This window comes from Triturus cristatus, chromosome 1_2, assembly GCF_964204655.1.
Source record: "Triturus cristatus chromosome 1_2, aTriCri1.1, whole genome shotgun sequence".
In the NCBI taxonomy this organism is placed as follows: domain Eukaryota; kingdom Metazoa; phylum Chordata; class Amphibia; order Caudata; family Salamandridae; genus Triturus; species Triturus cristatus.
Window position 1 is genome coordinate 445,768,729 of NC_140580.1, and position 18,620 is coordinate 445,787,348.

An 18,620-nucleotide genomic window follows, 5' to 3' on the forward strand; every position below is an offset into this window, starting at 1 on the left:
GAGTGCCTTGCACTTCAGTTTATGGATTTTGCCCTGTTATTAGCTAAGCAAGCACTCACGATGCATTGAAAATAGCCATCAGCTCCCACCTTGACTTCCTGGGCACGAGCAGTAGTCTTGTGGAGTCAGGTGGAAGGCATGCTGCTATATACGGAAGAGAGAGAGGGTCTTCGGTAGTATCTTCTCGCACAGGCCTAGGATATGTTACTGGAGAAGTTCAAGGAGCAAACTAAAGATGATACGCACCTACCATGATAAACCCCTGACCCATAATAAGGCCCTATAAATGTATGCAATAATATGTTTTATCTGCTAGCTGGTTGGAAGGTGACACTACGTGAAGGATCTTGCAGGCTCCTGCCTTCCATGGTTTCGTTGGAGTGCCCCCGGTAGTTGTTCGCTGGCCTGATATTCTAACTGGTATGTGTCCTGAACTACACTGATGTAACAAGGGAGAGTGGGGAGGAGGCGGTTAATTGTTGGTGTACGTTTATTTGTTATTTGGTTCTACAAGAATATCGTACATGAATAACAATGCTTGAACATAACTAGTGCTTTATTCAGACCGCTAGACTTTAGGTATATGGGAAGACTTTGTGTTACACTCATACATAGTTTATGTGACCTGTAATGTGATTTACTTCAATAAAAACTTTTTGTGAAAAAAGAAATGTACTGACATTTTCTGCACCTTACCCTAAATATTACTGATCTTTGTTGGTATGGGGGATTTACCCACACACAAGAATTGTCAGCACATACAAAACATATTCTAAGCCCTGTCCAAAAGGTGTAGGCCCATCAGGGGATCACCTTTTCTTCACAGAGCCTTGGTGCATAATGTGTTTGAGATATACAGTTTGCTACAAAATGCCCCAAACCTCCAATTAAAATGGTAGTTACGTTTAAACAAGTGTATACCTACGCCAGTGCCCTGCAATTCTTTAAATTGCACCATTTGTTGCTAATTTCCGAAGTGTTCTTCGAGAAGGGCAAAGAACTCCCTTGCAAAATAACATTGTAATCCTTCTAACATTGTTCAAATCTTTATGCAGAAAAAAACTTCAGCAAGTCACATTGGTAAAAACAAATAAACATATCTTTCATTCCCTTCTGTCTCAATCCGATCCCCACCAATAACACAGATTACTCTAAAGTTCTAGTGATGATTAAAAAAAGCTATTTTCATGTAGAGTGATACTTGCAACTTCTATTTTTGAAACATCATCGTCAAGATATACTTATAAATCTTTCCAATTTGGCTAATTTTTCTAAGCCCAGTACCTTAAAAAACTCAAAGTCCGATGGTGTTCCAATTCTTCTTTATTAGAGTTGATTCACTCTTGCCTTTCAGATGTTTCAGTTTAGTTTTATCCTAATAGTCACAACTTTATCAAGTGTTACACTGCATTAAGGTCCCAAATGAGGTTTTCTGCCATATGTTCTCGTTCTTCATTCAGAGTATCCATAGTGTCCAACTAAAGGTTATGTCAAGTACTTAGTCAACAATTATTAACTTATGTCCTTATAAGCATGCCGTCCGTTCCTACATACAAAATATCCATGGGCAGCCAGGAAAGCAAAATGGGCGCACACTTCATGTACAATCCTTCCTCCTCCCCTCACACAATAAAATCACAATTTACATGTTTACAATTGCTTGCTGTACAGCCGACACCCACTGTACCTTAATGTTTAAAATTGTTCATATTTTGGTCGTAGGCACTGGCTATATTCAGCTCCAAAAAGCACAGTTTGTCTCTCCTTTAAATTTCCCACACAATACTGTTGATTTTGTATATTATGCATTAGAGATGATTTCATGTTTCAATCGTTTTGCCAACACATCAACGCTCACATATTCCTCTTTATTTCAAATGACACATAAATGTTGCTTACAAGAGGAAGGCGACTGTGGTTCACTGTGTAGTAGCAGGCAGAGGCAAACACCATCATTATTGATAAATTCCGATGAAAAAATATCAAGACGACTAACATCTCCCAAACCAATATCGCTTGCAACAAGGCAAACTATGCCGATATATTATGTATACTGATTTATTATGTATACCTCACAAACAGAAGGAATAGTAAATAAAGGACAAAGTCAGAAAATTTGAAAATGTACACGCTCGTATTATTCGGCAAATTCTCAGTTTATTTAGTAGATGAACAGAGTTCTGTAGCTGTAACCTTAAAAAGTAAACAAGCCAATACTCTTAATTTTCTCGCAAAAACTGTTTATTTCTAATAGAATAAACATCAATACTGTCACACACCGTCCTTCAAGCCTAAACCATTTGCAACATGTTTGGGGGGCAAGTACCATCAGCTGATAACCATTCGTAAAACCCGTTTTACTGCAAGCCTTTTATGCTTCCACAAAAGGCACTTAACCGCAGATTACATATTAACCAGGTGTGGCGGTGCTTGATTCGACACCTTGGCCTCGTTCCAGTGATCAACCTAAAGGACACTGGCCACGTTTATTTCCATGAGTGTAACTATTATTTCTGGGTTAAGAGATGCCAGGTCACCGTGCATTAACACGGAACTGTAATTTTCTGCGCTGTAGTTGGTAGTCTATTAACGTAGCACGTGCACCCGAAGCAAGTTGCAAACACGATGCGTGAGCAGTGCCTATGCTAAACTACAAGCAAAGCAGGCATGAAAACAACAAGGCGGAAATAATTCCAGGGAAAATGTATGGTACTAACTCGACTAAGCATTTATGTACACGAATGCTTGTGCTTTTCATTTGAACGGTCCCCCGGCTTTTTTTCTAGACGGATCACGGGAATGTAACCAATAGGCGCCCAGCATGCAGGATGGGCCGGGCTCTGAGAAACAGGCTCAGCCCTGACTGGGAAGGGCTAACAAAACACAAACATTCACTGACAGGAGCCAACGCTCGAGCAAGTGTATCTGTTCCTCCTAACAAAAAAAAACAGTCAGAACATGATCTGATGGTTATTGAAAAATAAAGCGTTGTCTGCGCTGGGAAATAAAGTTCAGGTGTTTCCCGCACCTGCTTCCGCTTGAGAAGAGGCCAGATTGCTTCTTGCGAAGTGATATATTTCGCTAACTTCCTATGTAATAGAGTCTGTTTGCCCGAGAAGTGTTGTGAATGCCAGTTAAAAAAAAAGTACAACAAAGTGTCGGCTGAGTGCACTACAACGCCGACCATACCTCATTAAAGCTGTGCACGCAATACTACTAGCCGCAGCTCGTGACAACGCATCCATGTTTTTAAGTAACGGGCTCGTCCGCTGAGGGGCCGGTCCTGTTTTTTTTTTTTGTTGACCCCAGAGGGCGTTTTATTTATTCACTGCTCGACTCTAAGTCACCTCTGGTCATGAGCGAAGCAGCGCAGCGTCAGCCTGTGTGCTCATGAGAGCAGCAGCTGTGTGTACAGTATGACAGCCCGGCTGGTGCTGGGTGATACAGAGGATGCCGGGAAGGGATGGATGCAGCCTCTCCCTGTTATAGGACCAGGCTCTGCCGCGCTCACGGAAGCTATGGGCGGCTCCAGGAGCTGCAGCGGACCCTGACGCAGCGTGGAGCTCAACCCGCCCCCGCCCTGTGTCCGGGGCAGCTGTCACTACAGTCCTGTGTGCCGCTCCACAGCCAGGCCTCGGCGTGGGGGCTTTTCCTCCCTCTGCCCTCCCCGTGGCCTGCCCTCAAAGGCAGGCTCCCTTACCGGAGGGTCGGTCCCACGCAGGCCGTGTCGGTGCTCTCTATCTCCTGCAGTATCCGTTCGTGCTCGGTGATGGTCTCCAGGCTCTCGCTCTCCGCCGCCGCCGCCATCTTGCGCGCTGCTCTGTGGCACGGGCCGTGGGTAGCTGCCTGGCAGCGGGAGCCGCGCGCCGTGGCCAGCAGGGGGCGCTGTGCTGTGCCTTCGTAACCCAATGCGCCGCGCGGGGGTTGCCCGTGGCAGGTGAGCGCGGCCTGGAATAAAGAGCTGGCAGGGCGCCGGCACGGGCACCTCCTGCTGACAGGTGTACTGTACGCGTGAGGTAACAGCACCCCCACGTGTGTCAGGCAGAAGGATGCCCAGGCAGCCGGAGCCTGCTCTCTCCATACTGCGTAGCAGCAAACATAGGGGTGACACCTTTCTCACAAGAAATACCGTTCATTTGTCCGATTGTAAGAGAACGAGGGGCTGGTCTTTGAATATCATTTAGTGTCTAGTCCTCTTTAATCATTTTTAGCTCGGAAATACTGCCTATGTATTCAAAATAACCGAGAAACAGTTTAGACGCTTTACAATACTCTTGAAGTGACTTACTTCTTTATGCATTGACCATGTTTAAGGCTGGGGCGGGGGACAAGGAACTGGATTTTCCAGTTTTTTCAATCCAATTTTTTAACAGGCCGTGCAATAATATATCAGATATGCTGGTAAAATAATGGCCAGGTGGAAATTCTGGGAGAGTAGGAGCAAGAAGGGAAAACTGGCAGACTAGGGAAGCCTGATATAAGCGAACAATCCAGAGAAAATAATATGTATAGAACACAAACGTGAAAAGCTGATGAATATGACATACAATTCAGCATTTTACTTACCTGGCATTTATTCAGATGTGTGAAATCCATGTATAGCTGTTGATACTTGGTTTGCATGACGGTCTCATGCCCAAATGAGCTCTCTTCCTAACTCGATGATATCCAATCCTGAGTACAACACACCATTTGGAATCTACATGGTGGATTTTGGTCCCCATTTGATTGTATTAGCCTTCTGTAACAGGTTGTGCAAAATCTGTAGGCTTCAAGATGAACAAAAATATAATTTCCCTGCAGTGGCAGCTGGTGGACTCTAAAAGTTGTGTGGTGGAAAACTGAGTTGAACACATGATATAGCATAGTGAGTGAGTTTGAACTGAAGGAGATGTTATGGTGGGAAATGTATTCCAAGGTGCATGTTATATCCCTGAGTATTGGGTGGCAACACATTTAGAATCCAGACCAGTTTACCTATGCACCCAATCCATCTCGGGCAAAGAGCCCTTGATCAGGGTTAACTACAATAAAAGAATGTACATCAGGGACCATCCATAGCCTCATAAACCACAAACATGAATAAACAGATGTAGACTGAGTTAGCATGCACTTCAATAAGCATTCATATACAGAACCTATCACCATGAGGCACTCAAAAACAACTGCAACACAAAGTTCGTGCTCCAAAAGAACATATTTTAAATTCAATAAATAACGTAATCAATCCAAAATGTGTCCCGTGTTCTAATATGAAAAATATCCCATGTGTAATCAAAAAAGTGCAAACCCAAATCAAAAACCAAGTGCTTGAAAAGATATGTAGCATAAACAAAACAACTTACAATGTATCTAAAATAATACTCCAGGTCTACTGGAACATAAAATTACCAGTGGTGGCACCATCCAATACGACTTGCAATGAAACAACAAAAGAACTACCAAATATGTTGAGCTTTAATAAATGCTGCGCAAGCAACGCAGGTGAAACCAGTCCTTGTCGTGAAGTGAAAGAAAACCATTAACTCAGTGCCGTTGTTTGGAAAATGAAAGACAAAAAATACGCAAGCCCAAATGCATAACCATGCCATGTGGCGGCTGGCATCTGAATTTACCAACTCATGCGATTATAAGTTAAAAGCCACTTGTCATATTTATCACTTTTCTGTGTTCCACATGCTCTATTTGTCATGTGCTATTTACCACATGATATTTATCACATGCAAAAATTAACGTATGTGGTATATAACACACAATTACAAGTATGAGACAGCATTGAAAATCAGTGGGGAAATCAAGTCAAAAATAGGAGGTAAAAACTACTGAACGTGTAGAGACTGTAAGAAAGGCTGTAAAGCAATACAAAAAACTTAGACCAACACAATATTGTAAAAAAACAATACATGCACTGTTTGAGCTAAAAAGTGTAATCATACACACCTGCACACAGGGCCAGACATATTTAAACAGCCATGGACAGGTGAAGCTCTCAAAGGTTGATTGCAACAGCTCACACTTCTATTCCGCAGTACACCACCATGGATACAGCCAATTCTTAATTTGTAACAGAATGAGTGCAGGTGCCGAAAGCACTGCTTAGGCACTATTACATGCTAGCACACCCATTACTAAAGCTTCATAGTCCTGAATCAACCTCAAGCCTCTTTAATTTACTCCCAGACACCCCCTTCCCCTTCATCTCACTCTTGCAGGTTTCTGCTTTCTCCCTTTGTGACTGTTTTACCCTGTGTTTGAATTACTCTCTCTCTGGAAATTATGAAGAGGAAAAATAAGTTCTAGTCCCCAAAAACATAACCACCACCTTAAATTAGGTACTGACTGCAGCACGTATGCCCGATCAATGTTCTGCTACAATAAACCACGCGACATTAGGATGGAAACCAGTCTACCGATCAATGACCTCAAATGACTCAGAAATCCAGGTTGAGAGCCAGGATTGACGGAGTAAAGCTAGAAAACCAATTAGGAGAGGGGGACCCCAAGAGAACAATAAAGAACCGGTATATGCGGGGTAAATAGCAAAAATACTCAAGAGAAAAACTAAGACCGGTTCACTAGGTATATATTAGGGCCTAATAGATAGGTACCTGATAGAATGCAAGGCTGAACTGGAAAGGAATGGAGAGATCGGAATATATAAAACACTCAACAAGAGTTACAGGTATAAAGATAGACCTTTTGTATTTATTTTACCTTTTGGTTGAAATACTCATTTCAATTTTTTTACAAAAGTTATTTTTGTCAAGTAAGTGCATATATCAATTTTATACAAACAATCAAAACCAATCAATAAATATATCTATTAATCAAAAACATAGTTAATGCCCCACATAGAGCTCAAATTCATCCATGCATACACTCAATCAAAACCACATACATTACATCAAATCAGATTGGGGGTGAGAACAAATTATCCTTGGGTGTTCAAATGGATGTAGTGATTGTATCTCATCCAGAAGAAGCCAGATGGTGCTTTAAGAGGAAGAAGGTCATTGAATCGAGTAAAGCTAGAACCCATAAATATGTGTCAGCTTGAGATCCTGTGGATATACAGGCATCCTGCAAAACATTTTTTCATTATCATGGATACCCTGGAGCCCAACAAAGGAATCCACTACTATCCACATTACTGAAAATGTTAGCAGCGCTAGAATTCTTCTCAACAGGTACCACACAGTGGACGGTAGGGTTGGTGCACGGTATTTCTCAGTCAAGCTTAAGCAAAATACTCTGCTAAATGAAGGATGCTTTGCAGAGAGTGAGTGGGGAGCATGTGCAATTCCCCTTCTTGCCTTCACAGCCAATGACGGCAAAGAAAACACCTATTCTACAGCAGGGTTTCTTGATATTACAGGGTCAATTTGATTGCACTCATGTATACCTGGTGGCATCACATGGACAGGAACAAGTGTGCTGTAGCCGTGAAATGAAGTAGCGCAGTAAGGTGCAAATACTGTGTGATGTGGAGATGTGTATACTGTATACAAGTTATAATTTGCTAAGAAGTAATTAATTTACGCGTGCGTCACATAGCACAGCCAAGCCACTCCAGGATGCATTGACAGTGATTGATTAAATGCTGCAGAAAAATGCATGTTTATTTTAGGTGCACAAGTATTTTACATGTATATGTATTTCTCTTACGTGCACTGTTTGCCATGTAAGCAAGGATTATTTTAAAATAATAATATGATTGGTGCTTTGCAAGTAACATTCATTAATGTACATGTACATAATGTCAAGTTCTGAAAATGTGTGCTCTCTCTGCCTAAAACAATATGAAAGATATGCTTTTTGGCAAAAAGCGAGCTTTTTATTCGTTTTACTGTTACCTGCAGGGCAGTGATCCTTTGTCCGTCTTAAGAGACAGACTATATTTCAATCTATTTGCACATCTGTTTAGATAGTTATGATAGACTGTTAGACAGTTGGCCAACAGACACTCCTGCAACAAGTTCGTATGCATGACAATCTATATTATCGCATCAAACCAGAGAAAACGATCACTAAAAACTAGCAGCTAATGAGCATAGGTAATCTATCTTTAGAAAACACCTTGTTCTCCTACAGAAGGGGAAGGAGTCTGTACATATAAGAGGAATAAAAAAAAAATGAATATGTCACTAAAAATGACCCCGTGGGGCTTACTAAAAGTCACTGTCCATTACCCCTGTGGCAGGTGTACTGTTTAACTCTTCTCCAAAATAACACCCTCATGTCTTATCTATGAAACACAGGATGGATATCCGGTACCACTTTTTTTGAACCACACTGTTCTGAGGTTGCACTATTTTCAAACTCGTTAAGGCCTATTGAAACACTGAAGTTAGGTCTGCTGCATATGTTCTCTGGAGGAAGGGTGGGGCTTCGATACAAGTCACACTCATAGTCACATGTAGGTTGGATTACTGTTGTGTAGGTGAGTAACCCTTTTGGTGCAAAAATACATATTGCTAATTTTCAGTGGTCCCTGATGAAGGGCCACAGGACCCAAAATGCGTTGGAAACTGGGAACTAGAATCCATTGGATAATGTAAATAATGCCGTTGAGTTCATGATGTTTTGCCAGACATATGGCAGAAATCAATAAAAAAAGATGAATGAAGGCTAATTCATACAATTAAATAATTCAATGAGAATACGAAAAGCAAATCAAGAAATTGCATTAACATACTTTTGATTCAGAGATTATTTGAGAAATTGCAGTAAAAACCCCTCGGGTTTAAGTAAAGTGCATCTGGGTGCTGGCCAGTGCCAGCATGTATGTTAATTATCTATGAAGTAACCATAACACACAAATGTATGGATGATATTCGAACAATCTAGTCTGGTTTTGGGTAGAGTTTCAATCAGAGGAAGTCTTGTAGTCATTACTTAATTTCAGTCAGTAGTTTCTGTTGCTCAGCACTGGCACTTAATTGGTTTCTGGTGTTCGGCACTGACACTTAATTGTCATCACCACACTTATGACACTCTGCCACATGGTGGAGCTGCTCATCTAATTTAGAGATGATCAGAACAATGGTTGTTTATGAATAAGATATACATAAGAAAAGACTAATACCTGGCTCCCCAGCCATTCCTTTAGCTTTGGGGACCTGGAATAATCTAAACGGTCGCGCTTGCAGACGAAGGAAATGGTTAGTAGTTGTCTTGGTGCCGTCATTGGCAGCGATGACGGGGCAATGGGTGGTGCAAGCTGCATTGGCTTCCTGGTCAGGATCCTGGCACTTATTATTCTACAAATTAAGCACTGGTAGAGTGTTGTGAGGTGTGCACTGCTCTGTGATGTAATGCGTTTTGGTAGCATGCAGTCTCTGTGTTTGCTGTACTCACTGTAACCCCTACCAAACAATTGATGTACAATCACCGACAAATAAAAGATGAAACTACCATGTGTTGCTCCACGAAAGGCATGTAGTGTGAATTGGCCCTGGCTTCACAGGCAGATTGCACATTGATGACTCCAAACACATGGGGGGAAATGGCAAAGGCTTTGCCACGTGTTGCCAGTCCTGCAGTGACTGTCTTGTTGGGGTACTACTGCAATCGACTGGTAATGCATATCAATACCTGGTGCAAGCATCAAGATTGACTTGCCTCTATGATGCCAGTCATAGCCCTACTGGTCATTAGGAATGACTCAGTGGTTAAGAGGTAGAGTGCAGCAATTAACTTGGCACTGATGGCACAGAAATGGGTACGTAGTGAAGTAAGCGCCTTCTATCAACCTGCAAACATGTCCAAGATCAGTCAGAGTTGCAAGCAGTATCTCCCCCTTACCTCTTCCTCAGCCATACCAAAGAAAGAGATCATCAATCTGTTCCTGAAGTAGGCAATCCTCAGAAGGAGGAGCTTAGTGGAAAAGTAGTCATGCTTGTGGCAGGCTTTCTTATACTGCTGACCTGCATGTGACTGGCTATATAATGAGCTGCAGCTATTGAAGGATGGGTGCAGGTTTGTTGGAGAACCTCCCCCATCCCCAAAAGGCAGTCGTGTATATACCTTGTGATTTCTATTTTTAGCTGGATTTTTTTCATGTGTGTAAATTTCGCATTGTGCTCATGTTTATCGAAGTGATCTGTATTTTTGTGTGTTCGTGTGACCAACTAGCTACCTGTGTTTACTTGTGATTTCTGATCAGTGTGGTATGTTTCCAGTGACGTCACATTTGTGCATTTTTTATTTTGTTTTTCATTTTGTTTGTGTGTATGTTGTAATGATACCATCTTTTAGTGTGTAAAAAAATACCCATTTTTGGGTCCTGTACCCGCTCCCGCTCCCCATACATTTAAACCTGAGTAATACTTTTTTTGCGTGCAGTTTCCAGTGCTCATGGTGGATTATTATGCATATAGGGGTTGACCCTCGCTTGCACAGGCATTTACGAATGCGCCTTTGTGAATTGCCAGTAGACATACACTGCGGTCATACAATTATTGCACCACTAAGCAAATATGCAAATGGCTTTGCAAAATGGACCCAGTATCTCCTTTCAGTGCTAAGAAATAGTGGCGTCCCCTGGTGGCACTTTGAGACAAGAATTAAACACTGGAGCTGAAGACACCTGTTTTGAAAAAGTAACTCTGATTTGTTTTTTGCTATAACTGTTGATCCCTGAATCGGATCTCATTCTTTTTTTGCAATTCAATAATTCAATTCTTATTGTGTTATCTAACTTGATTGGACCCTATACAGTCTTTATTTCCTTAACTGTATTGTTGGGTTGAACCCTCCATCGTCTTCAGTTTCTTTACTGTATTGTTGTATTTTAAAGCCTTGCAACTTGAACCAGTCTACCAATCGTGAGCCATGTATTTCTCACGTAAATCAGTTTACCTTTTAAGAGGCAAGTTGTTTGAGTTTGTGGATGCATAGTCATAGCTGATATCAAAATTCATTCAAGACAATCAATGTTTCCTGCAGTAGCCACAGGCAATAAATAAAAGCCATATGTAGGAAACTGGGCTTTTGTTGCAGTTACCTCTCACTTTCTGCCCCCTTTTTAGCTACTAGATGCTGATTTTCAACTCTGACAGTGCACTGAGGCCTGCTAACCAGACCTCAGTGCCAGTGTTCCTTCCCTAAAACAAGGGGTTGTCGACTGGTGTTACAATTGGCAAAGGACTTCAGCACCCCTGTAAGTCCCAAGTGAATGGTACCTCAGGTACCTAGGGCATGGGTAATAAAGAGGGTCCATAAAGGCTGTAGCATATCTTATGCCACCCTAAAGGACCCACATATAAATTCTACACAGACTGCCATTGTAGGCTGCATGATATGGGGCAAACCATGAGTGAAAACATGGCATGACACACACTTGTGTGTCATGTCAAAAATCACGGCATTTAATATATATGTCACCCCTACAGCGGGCCTTTGAGCCCTAAGGCAGGGTGCATTATATTTTATGCGAGGACATTTCTGCATGAGCAGATGTGCCCCTGTGATATCTAGTTCTATTACTAGATATTGCAAGTGAGCAGGAAAGCCATCTTAAGGTATGTACTGGGCGCTGGTCAAAACGGGTTCCCCAGCTACATAATGGCTTCACTGAAACATATGGTGTTTGCTATCAAACACTTTGTATTAATAAACGCACACTGATTCCAGTGATGAGTTTATTAATAGACGCACCCAGAGGGCACCTTAGAGGTCCCACCTGAAAACCTACCAACTACTAGTGTACTGACAGACTGGTCTTAGCCAGCCTGCCACCACAGACAAGCGAGCGTCTGACCCCTAGCAGTGAGGGCCTTTGTTCTCAGGAGGTCAGAAACAAAGCCGGCTCAGGCAAGGGTGTTTACAAGGCTTCCCACAGGATGACCTGTGAATTAGCATTCTAAAGCAGGACCTTCAAAGAGCCCTCTGCCTTTGGTATGCAAATTTAACTTCACTCACAGGGGAAGATGCAGACCCCCTGCCCTCAACTATCAGGCGCCTGGACAGGCAGGGAAATTAGCTATGCAGGAGGAGTGATGCACTGCCAGGCTGGGCACACTACTAGGGTGACCACGTCTGAAGTGAACACCAAATTTAGGATTGCACCAACTTGTGTGTGGTGGAGTGAGGAATTCTGGGATAGGATGATACCCACTCCCCACAGGAAGCGGTCATCTAGAGGGTATAGTGACCCCAGGGGTAAATAGCCCATTGGCTACTACCCTCACTCCCCTTAAGACCCCTTCATTGAGTATTTAGGGGACCCCTGATACCAGGACTTCAGATTTCTACTGACAAAAAGAAGAAGTGAACAAAGAAGAAGACTGCTGACCAGAGAACCAAGGAGCATGACTAACCTGGCACCAACCCTGCCGACCTGCCTGCTGCACCCGACCCTCGTGGAACAACTGGTTCTTACTTCCAGAGTGCAGAACTCAAGAAACCTGGAGGTTCTGCCAATGCTTTGCAAATTGCCAAAGGAACTTCCTTGGACTAGAGGAGCTACTCCCTTGCAGCCACAGGCACCACAGCCACAAGATCCGGTACACCGACCTGCCGCCTATGGAGACTACCGACGCTTCAGCCACCCAGGAAGAGGTAGCAGTGCTCCTACAGGTCAGACCCGTCCTCCAGCCACATGTGGGGCGCAAGGAACGACCGGAGTCACACAGTAGTAGTCTCTGGGGTACTGGACCTTTTGCAGCAGCTAAAGCTTGTTGTGCCCAGACCAGACACCAATGCAGAGGAAGAGCAACCTGCCAGTCGAAGAACTTCAGGGACAGTGAGACCTACATTGAGAGAAGCCCAGCTTGCCCCTCTGTAGAAGAAACAAAGACCAAGCGTAATTCTGTGACTGCTACCACCCGACACCTCAAAGCACCAATGCACCTGCTCTCCAGAGCCTGAGTCCAAGGGAGGGGGGGTGACAGTGCCAACGGGGGTCCCCAGACCCACAAGAGCTAAGCACACCCTTGGGTTTGCCCAGACTGGACTTCCAGTCACTGCCTGCACCCTCTTTCTGCAAGCCCCCTCCAACCACGAGTGACTGCAGCACAGGAACTCTACGCCAAAAGACACCACTGCACCTGACCCCACAGCCTGAGGAGAAGTGGACCAATGGTGTCCCTAATTACCCGGGAATTTCAAGGGTCAAGCCCCCCTGTGTTTTCCTGGACTGGTGCCCCTTGCAGGCTCATTGTAACCAGACCATTCTTTGATTGAAGTGAATGAACCGGACGCTCCAGAGCCTCCCGAGGAGACCTGTTGGTGTGGCCCTGGACCTTGCCCCATACTTACCTTAAGTCCTGAAGAACAATCCTGTAAGTCGCTGCTAAGTCCTTGAATTCAATACATGGATTTCCTCCATCGGAAAACATTACTGATCCAGAAATTGCATTGTCCATATTTGAAAACTATAAAAATTAATAACTTAAAAATTACTTACCCCATTCTGATTATCTTGGCATCTAAATTTATATAAAAGCATGTGTTATTTTTATAAATTGGTGTTGTATTTCTTTCTTGACTGTGGTCTCACTTACTGCCATATGTGTGTTTAATATATGCTTAACACTACCCTCTGATATGCCTAAATGCTTATCCACACTACCACAAAAGAGATCATTTGGGATGTCATTTGTGCCCTTGTAATCCCTTTGGGATTTGCCTGAACTCTCTGCACAATTAATCTAATTTTGGTGCACTATATAGATAGCCAGCTTCCTACACCTTGACCTGCATCGCTGGCTGAATACAACTATGGATATTTTCAATACACATGCACAATATCCCTGACCAGGAGTTAGTCTTGCCAGGATGATATGGGGTCTGACTCTCTGGCAGATAGGAGTTCTTGATGACAATAATTTAATTGCAGAATGTGTTTTTTAAATTTAATGACAATTCTTACTTCTCCCTTCTCTCGTTCGTACACTCCCACGTGCCTTCATATAATTTTCTAACATGGGAGAGGGAATGAGATGTGCACCATTACGCACTTCCTCTTTTACCCGGATTTTCACCTCGCCGTTTATTTTCTAGTCTGTTTTTGTAAACCCTTCCCTTCAACCTAAGATACAGAGCCTAGCTTATCTTCGTATTCATTTGTGGTTCCCCTTCTTTCTGTCTATTTGGATTTTCTTTGTTTTGCTTGCCTTAATCATTGTCCTTCTCAACTGTCTGTGTTTCTTGCTGCAGTACTAAATAAGTCAAAGTTGCAGGACCAGATGTACAAAGAAAGCCTTTTTGGGTTGCAAACTGTGAATCACAGAATGGGGCTGTTTGCGACTGCAAAATACAATTTTTAAATGTCCAAACACCAAATTGCGTTTTGGTAACCTGTAACAGAATCGCAATTTGTGTTTGCGACCCAAATCCAATTTGGTATTTGGAAAGGGCGTATTTAGGGCATCCGTTCCAAATGCCAAATCTGTATGGTATGTACTAATGTTTTGTGACCAAACTCCCATCGGAAAACATTAATAATATACTGACTACAAACATGTAGAGGTAAAGCGATAACCTAATCGCAAATCGGAAGGTGTCCCCTAGAGACCCATTCCCCTTCGTGAATGAAAACAAATATTTTTTAAGAGGTGCAATGATCCACAAGACCACTGCCTCTTCTTAAACAAACAAAAAAAAGATATGTGGTCTCGTTTCCTTTAATGGAAATTGGCTGCATCATTAAAAAGCAATCACAGACATGGTGTTCTGATGATCCCAGCAGGCCACTATCCCTGTGATGCCTGCGACTCCTAGTGGGTTGCAAATATGACCTATCTCATTAATATTAATGAGGTAGGTCAATTTGCGACCAACCATGTAAAGCTAAATTGCATTTAACACTTTAATGTAATGTAAGAGAGTGTTGTCAGTGTCCCAGAATAGCATACCAGTAAGTCATGAGAAGTGTTGTAGGACCCAAAGGCAGTTTCCGGATATTCCCTGCTTCCAAAATGATCGTAGGAAGCAAAGATATTCTACATAAGATGAATGACTCCTCTAAGATGGACCTTAAACAGAGCCTACAGAAGAGCCTCACCACTGTTACCTAATCATAGATTGCAATTTAGCTCTACCACTATTGGATTCTTACATCCAGCTCCAGTTTGATAGAAATGTAGATGAGATTGCCAGAGGATTTTGTATATGAGAAGGACGCAGTGTTCTTTTCCTGAGCTGGAAGGGATTTTCTCTTAAATTAGGCAATTGAGCCCGCTTCTTCTGACCAGCAAGTCTGTTTGACTGGAGTGGCATAAATACCGAATTCTATGTAGTATGTAGCAGTTCTTATGCTTTTCATAAGTGTGCGTAACAATATAAAAAAAACAATGACCTCTCCAGCCTCTGCGGTCACCTAAAAAACTCACCTACTTGATGCCAGAAAACATTCTAATGTTCAACACACAAATAAAGAATTTCTCTTTATTTCACCTGAACTTTAGAAATAAATTTGACCCATCATTAATGGACACTCTGGAAATAGATGGATCCTCTCTATGGCCTCACAACAAACAACCACTTAATGTTCCATAGCTACCTACAAATAGCAACCACGTTTCTTTTCATGTCCAGACTGGATTTTGTATTGCTATCCTACCATGCACACTATAATCTTAACATACTCTGATCAAGAAAATACTGCGCTCTGCGTCCAGACCTATATCTGTCATGAATGAAAAACTATGACCACATCACTCCTGTTCATCACAATCCACATTGGCTACCAGTAGAAAAAAGAATTAAATTTGAAAGTGCTGTCTCTCTTAAGAAGCCGTACATCGGAATAAATCCACCTACGTATTCAGACTTATTGCAACTCCCTTCAGATTCTAGTACCAAAGGTCAGAAATTCGCTTGTCTAAAACACTCCTCTACAGGTGCACACATTTCACTTCGAACTCTGCCTCTTTCAGGAAACACCCATCTTGTGTTCTTCTTCCAAAAGTGTACAGTCTTGGCTCCTTTTGGTTGCCCTGTTATGTAATGCTATTATAAAGCACCATGGACCTGATGTATTCACGTTTTGTGAGTTGATAAACTGGTCACAAACTGGTTAGCAACCACTAAATAGACTCTTTGTCTACTCTGAAAATTTATATTTCTTAAAATTGCACACCACACGATTTCTTATGTTTGCGATTATAAATACCAATCACTAAATGCGATTTCCATTTTGTGAGTCATTATTCCGATGTACAAGCATTCGCAATTAGGAAACTGGGTATAATAAAGCATTTTGCATGTGCAAAATACCATTGTTATGAAACAGGTGTAACCAGGTGCAAAATATCAAAGAGATCCCAAAATGCCTTGCAATCTTTCATCATGGCTGCCCTTTATGCTGTGGCTAGGAGGAAGTGGATTCTGGGGGCTCAAAAGAGGAGGAGAGCAAGGATAACCAGGCAGAAGGTGACTTTGAACAAACTGATTAGGCGGTTTATGCCAGATACAGGTTCACCAAACAGGTTATTTTGAATTGAATTAATGAGATGGACCCTGTATTAGGCACGCCTACCCAATGCAGTGTAACAGTACCTACACATATTCAGGTTTTGTTTTAGTTTACACCAACTAGCTTCTGGTAGCTGCCAATGGACTGTGGCTGTAGCAGGTGGAATGTCACAAAGTGCATTATGAAGGGGTTTCCAGAATGTTATGGGGGTAATGTTGGCAGGAATAAATTCCCAAATTTCTTTTCCTAGCACCTCTGCAGAGTTGGGAGGTACCAAATTCCAATGCTGTGTAGTAGCACATTTCCCACAAGTGCTTGGTTATGTAGATGGTAGAGATATTATAATTTCCCAGCCTCTGATACCGAGTATTTGTATTGTAGCCAAAAGAGACAGCATTCTTTAAACATGAAAGCATTATTTAATGCATAATGTCTGATCACAGACCTTGTTGTGCAATACCCCATTAGCACTCATTTTGGAGTTGGTTGACTGTTAGGTAATTAGATGCACATGTCTACTTATTTTCTTAAATTTAATATGGTAGACTAAACCAGCTGTGTTATCTTTCAAGTGACAGTGCATATTCCTTAAGGCCTTGGATTATAACTCCATACTTACAGCCTAGAACCCCCTAACCAAGGGAGATATATTCCTGCCCACAAACAAGGAGAATTATAGATTGAGAATGTGGACTTCTTAAAGGCAGATTTAGATGTCTCCATAAAAGTAGGGTTGCTCTGTAATATGCCCCTACAATGTGTTAGAAGATTATAGCCATATGTGCTATGCTACACAACCTAGCTGTGTGGGAGTCTACCAATTGAAGCAGCAGGTGATGATTCTGAAGAGAAGAATGATGAAATGACTTACCACATCCAGGCCCTGATGCTGAAAGAGCTGCTGAAGGATGTGCATGCTGAGATGATGTGACAAACAATTTTAACGGTACTGATTAAGATTTGGTTAATATAAGAAAAATGTTACAGCAACTGTTCAAAGTAGTAATGTTGGAAATTGAGTTGCTGGTTGAGGGAGGTGAAATCCTACCCAAGCCGCAGCCACAATTTCTATCACGGAGAAGCCACAAGCAGACCCCAAATCAACCTGTGCTTAACCCTCTGGTAGCTTGGCACAAAGCAGTTAGGCTTAACTTAGAGGCAATGTTTAAAGTATTTATGCAGCACTTCAAACATGAATAAAGTAAAAACACAACACAAGAAAAGTCCCACTCCAATTTTGAAAAATGGAGTAAAATGTCAAAATAATATGACACCAAACTGACAAAAATCCAACCAGTAGAACTGGAGATATCCAGTTTTAAAGATTTAAGTGAAAATAGTGCCTAAAAGCACAATACGCCAACTGTGGTTATCTGGTCCTGCCGGACCAGGACAAAGTAACAAGTTCAAGCCGACCTTGATGGAGCGTGGGCCAGATACAGGGACCACATAAGGCCAGCTGAACAAGAGAACCTTGGGGCGTGGCCAAGCCGAGCAGCAAGATGGCCGCTTAGTTAAGGGGCTCTGCCAGCCGAGCACGATATCCGCCAAATATCCTGCAGTAAATTACCTCATCCTGACTCCAAAGTACGGAGCATAAACGTGGAAGACGGAGCTGCACGCATTGCTGTGATCGGTGTCCTAAAATTCGATTGTCAACTGCTGGGATCGCCGCTGCGACTTTGTGGCCTGGCTCTGGTGGTGAGAGGCCGAGGCTCGGGCCGGGACGGCGCCTGGGACGGGACACATGGACTGCTGAGACCGAGTGCGAGCTGTCCGACTACCGGACAGTGGAGGGCGTGCCGAGTGGGACATGCCGGGAAGAGAGCTGGTGAAGCGGTATGGGGGGGGGGCCGGCGTCTGTGCCAGCTTCAGACAACGAGGCTGTAACAACAGGGCCTGAGAGACGGAGCCGCACCTGAGGACAGGCCACAAACAGGAGCCGCATAGGGAGCCGGCTTGGGCTCGAGGCGGGGAGAGACAGCGCCCGCTAACGAGTGGACCTTTGAGGCGCTCCCCCCCCCCGCTGGAGACAATCGTCTGTGCCGATCCATTGCGCTGAAGCGGGGAACTGCGGATGCGGTTCCCTGCAGGTGGCGCCAGACTGGGGAGACTGATAAAACGCCACCAGAGCTGCGCGAAGGCCTGGGAGGGCAACAACACATATTGCATGGGCCTACTCACGCGGTGCTGAGGTATG

The 18,620-nt window shown here is 43.0% G+C and overlaps 1 protein-coding gene across 5 annotated transcripts in view; it reads right to left on the bottom strand.

Annotated features, from left to right (window-relative positions):
• Positions 1–18,620, bottom strand: part of EXOC6 (exocyst complex component 6) — a 1,441,232-nt gene that overhangs the window by 1,353,596 nt on the left and 69,016 nt on the right. For 3 of the 5 annotated variants that reach the window (XM_085606140.1, XM_085606138.1, XM_085606136.1), the window contains exon 1: positions 3,701–4,015. The exons of the other annotated variants lie outside the window; for them this stretch is intronic. In XM_085606140.1, the coding sequence (XP_085462266.1) occupies positions 3,701–3,807 (107 nt within the window). In that variant the 5' untranslated portion in view covers positions 3,808–4,015. Of the gene's footprint in view, positions 1–3,700; positions 4,016–18,620 lie in introns of those variants that run through there. 5 annotated transcript variants of the gene reach the window in all.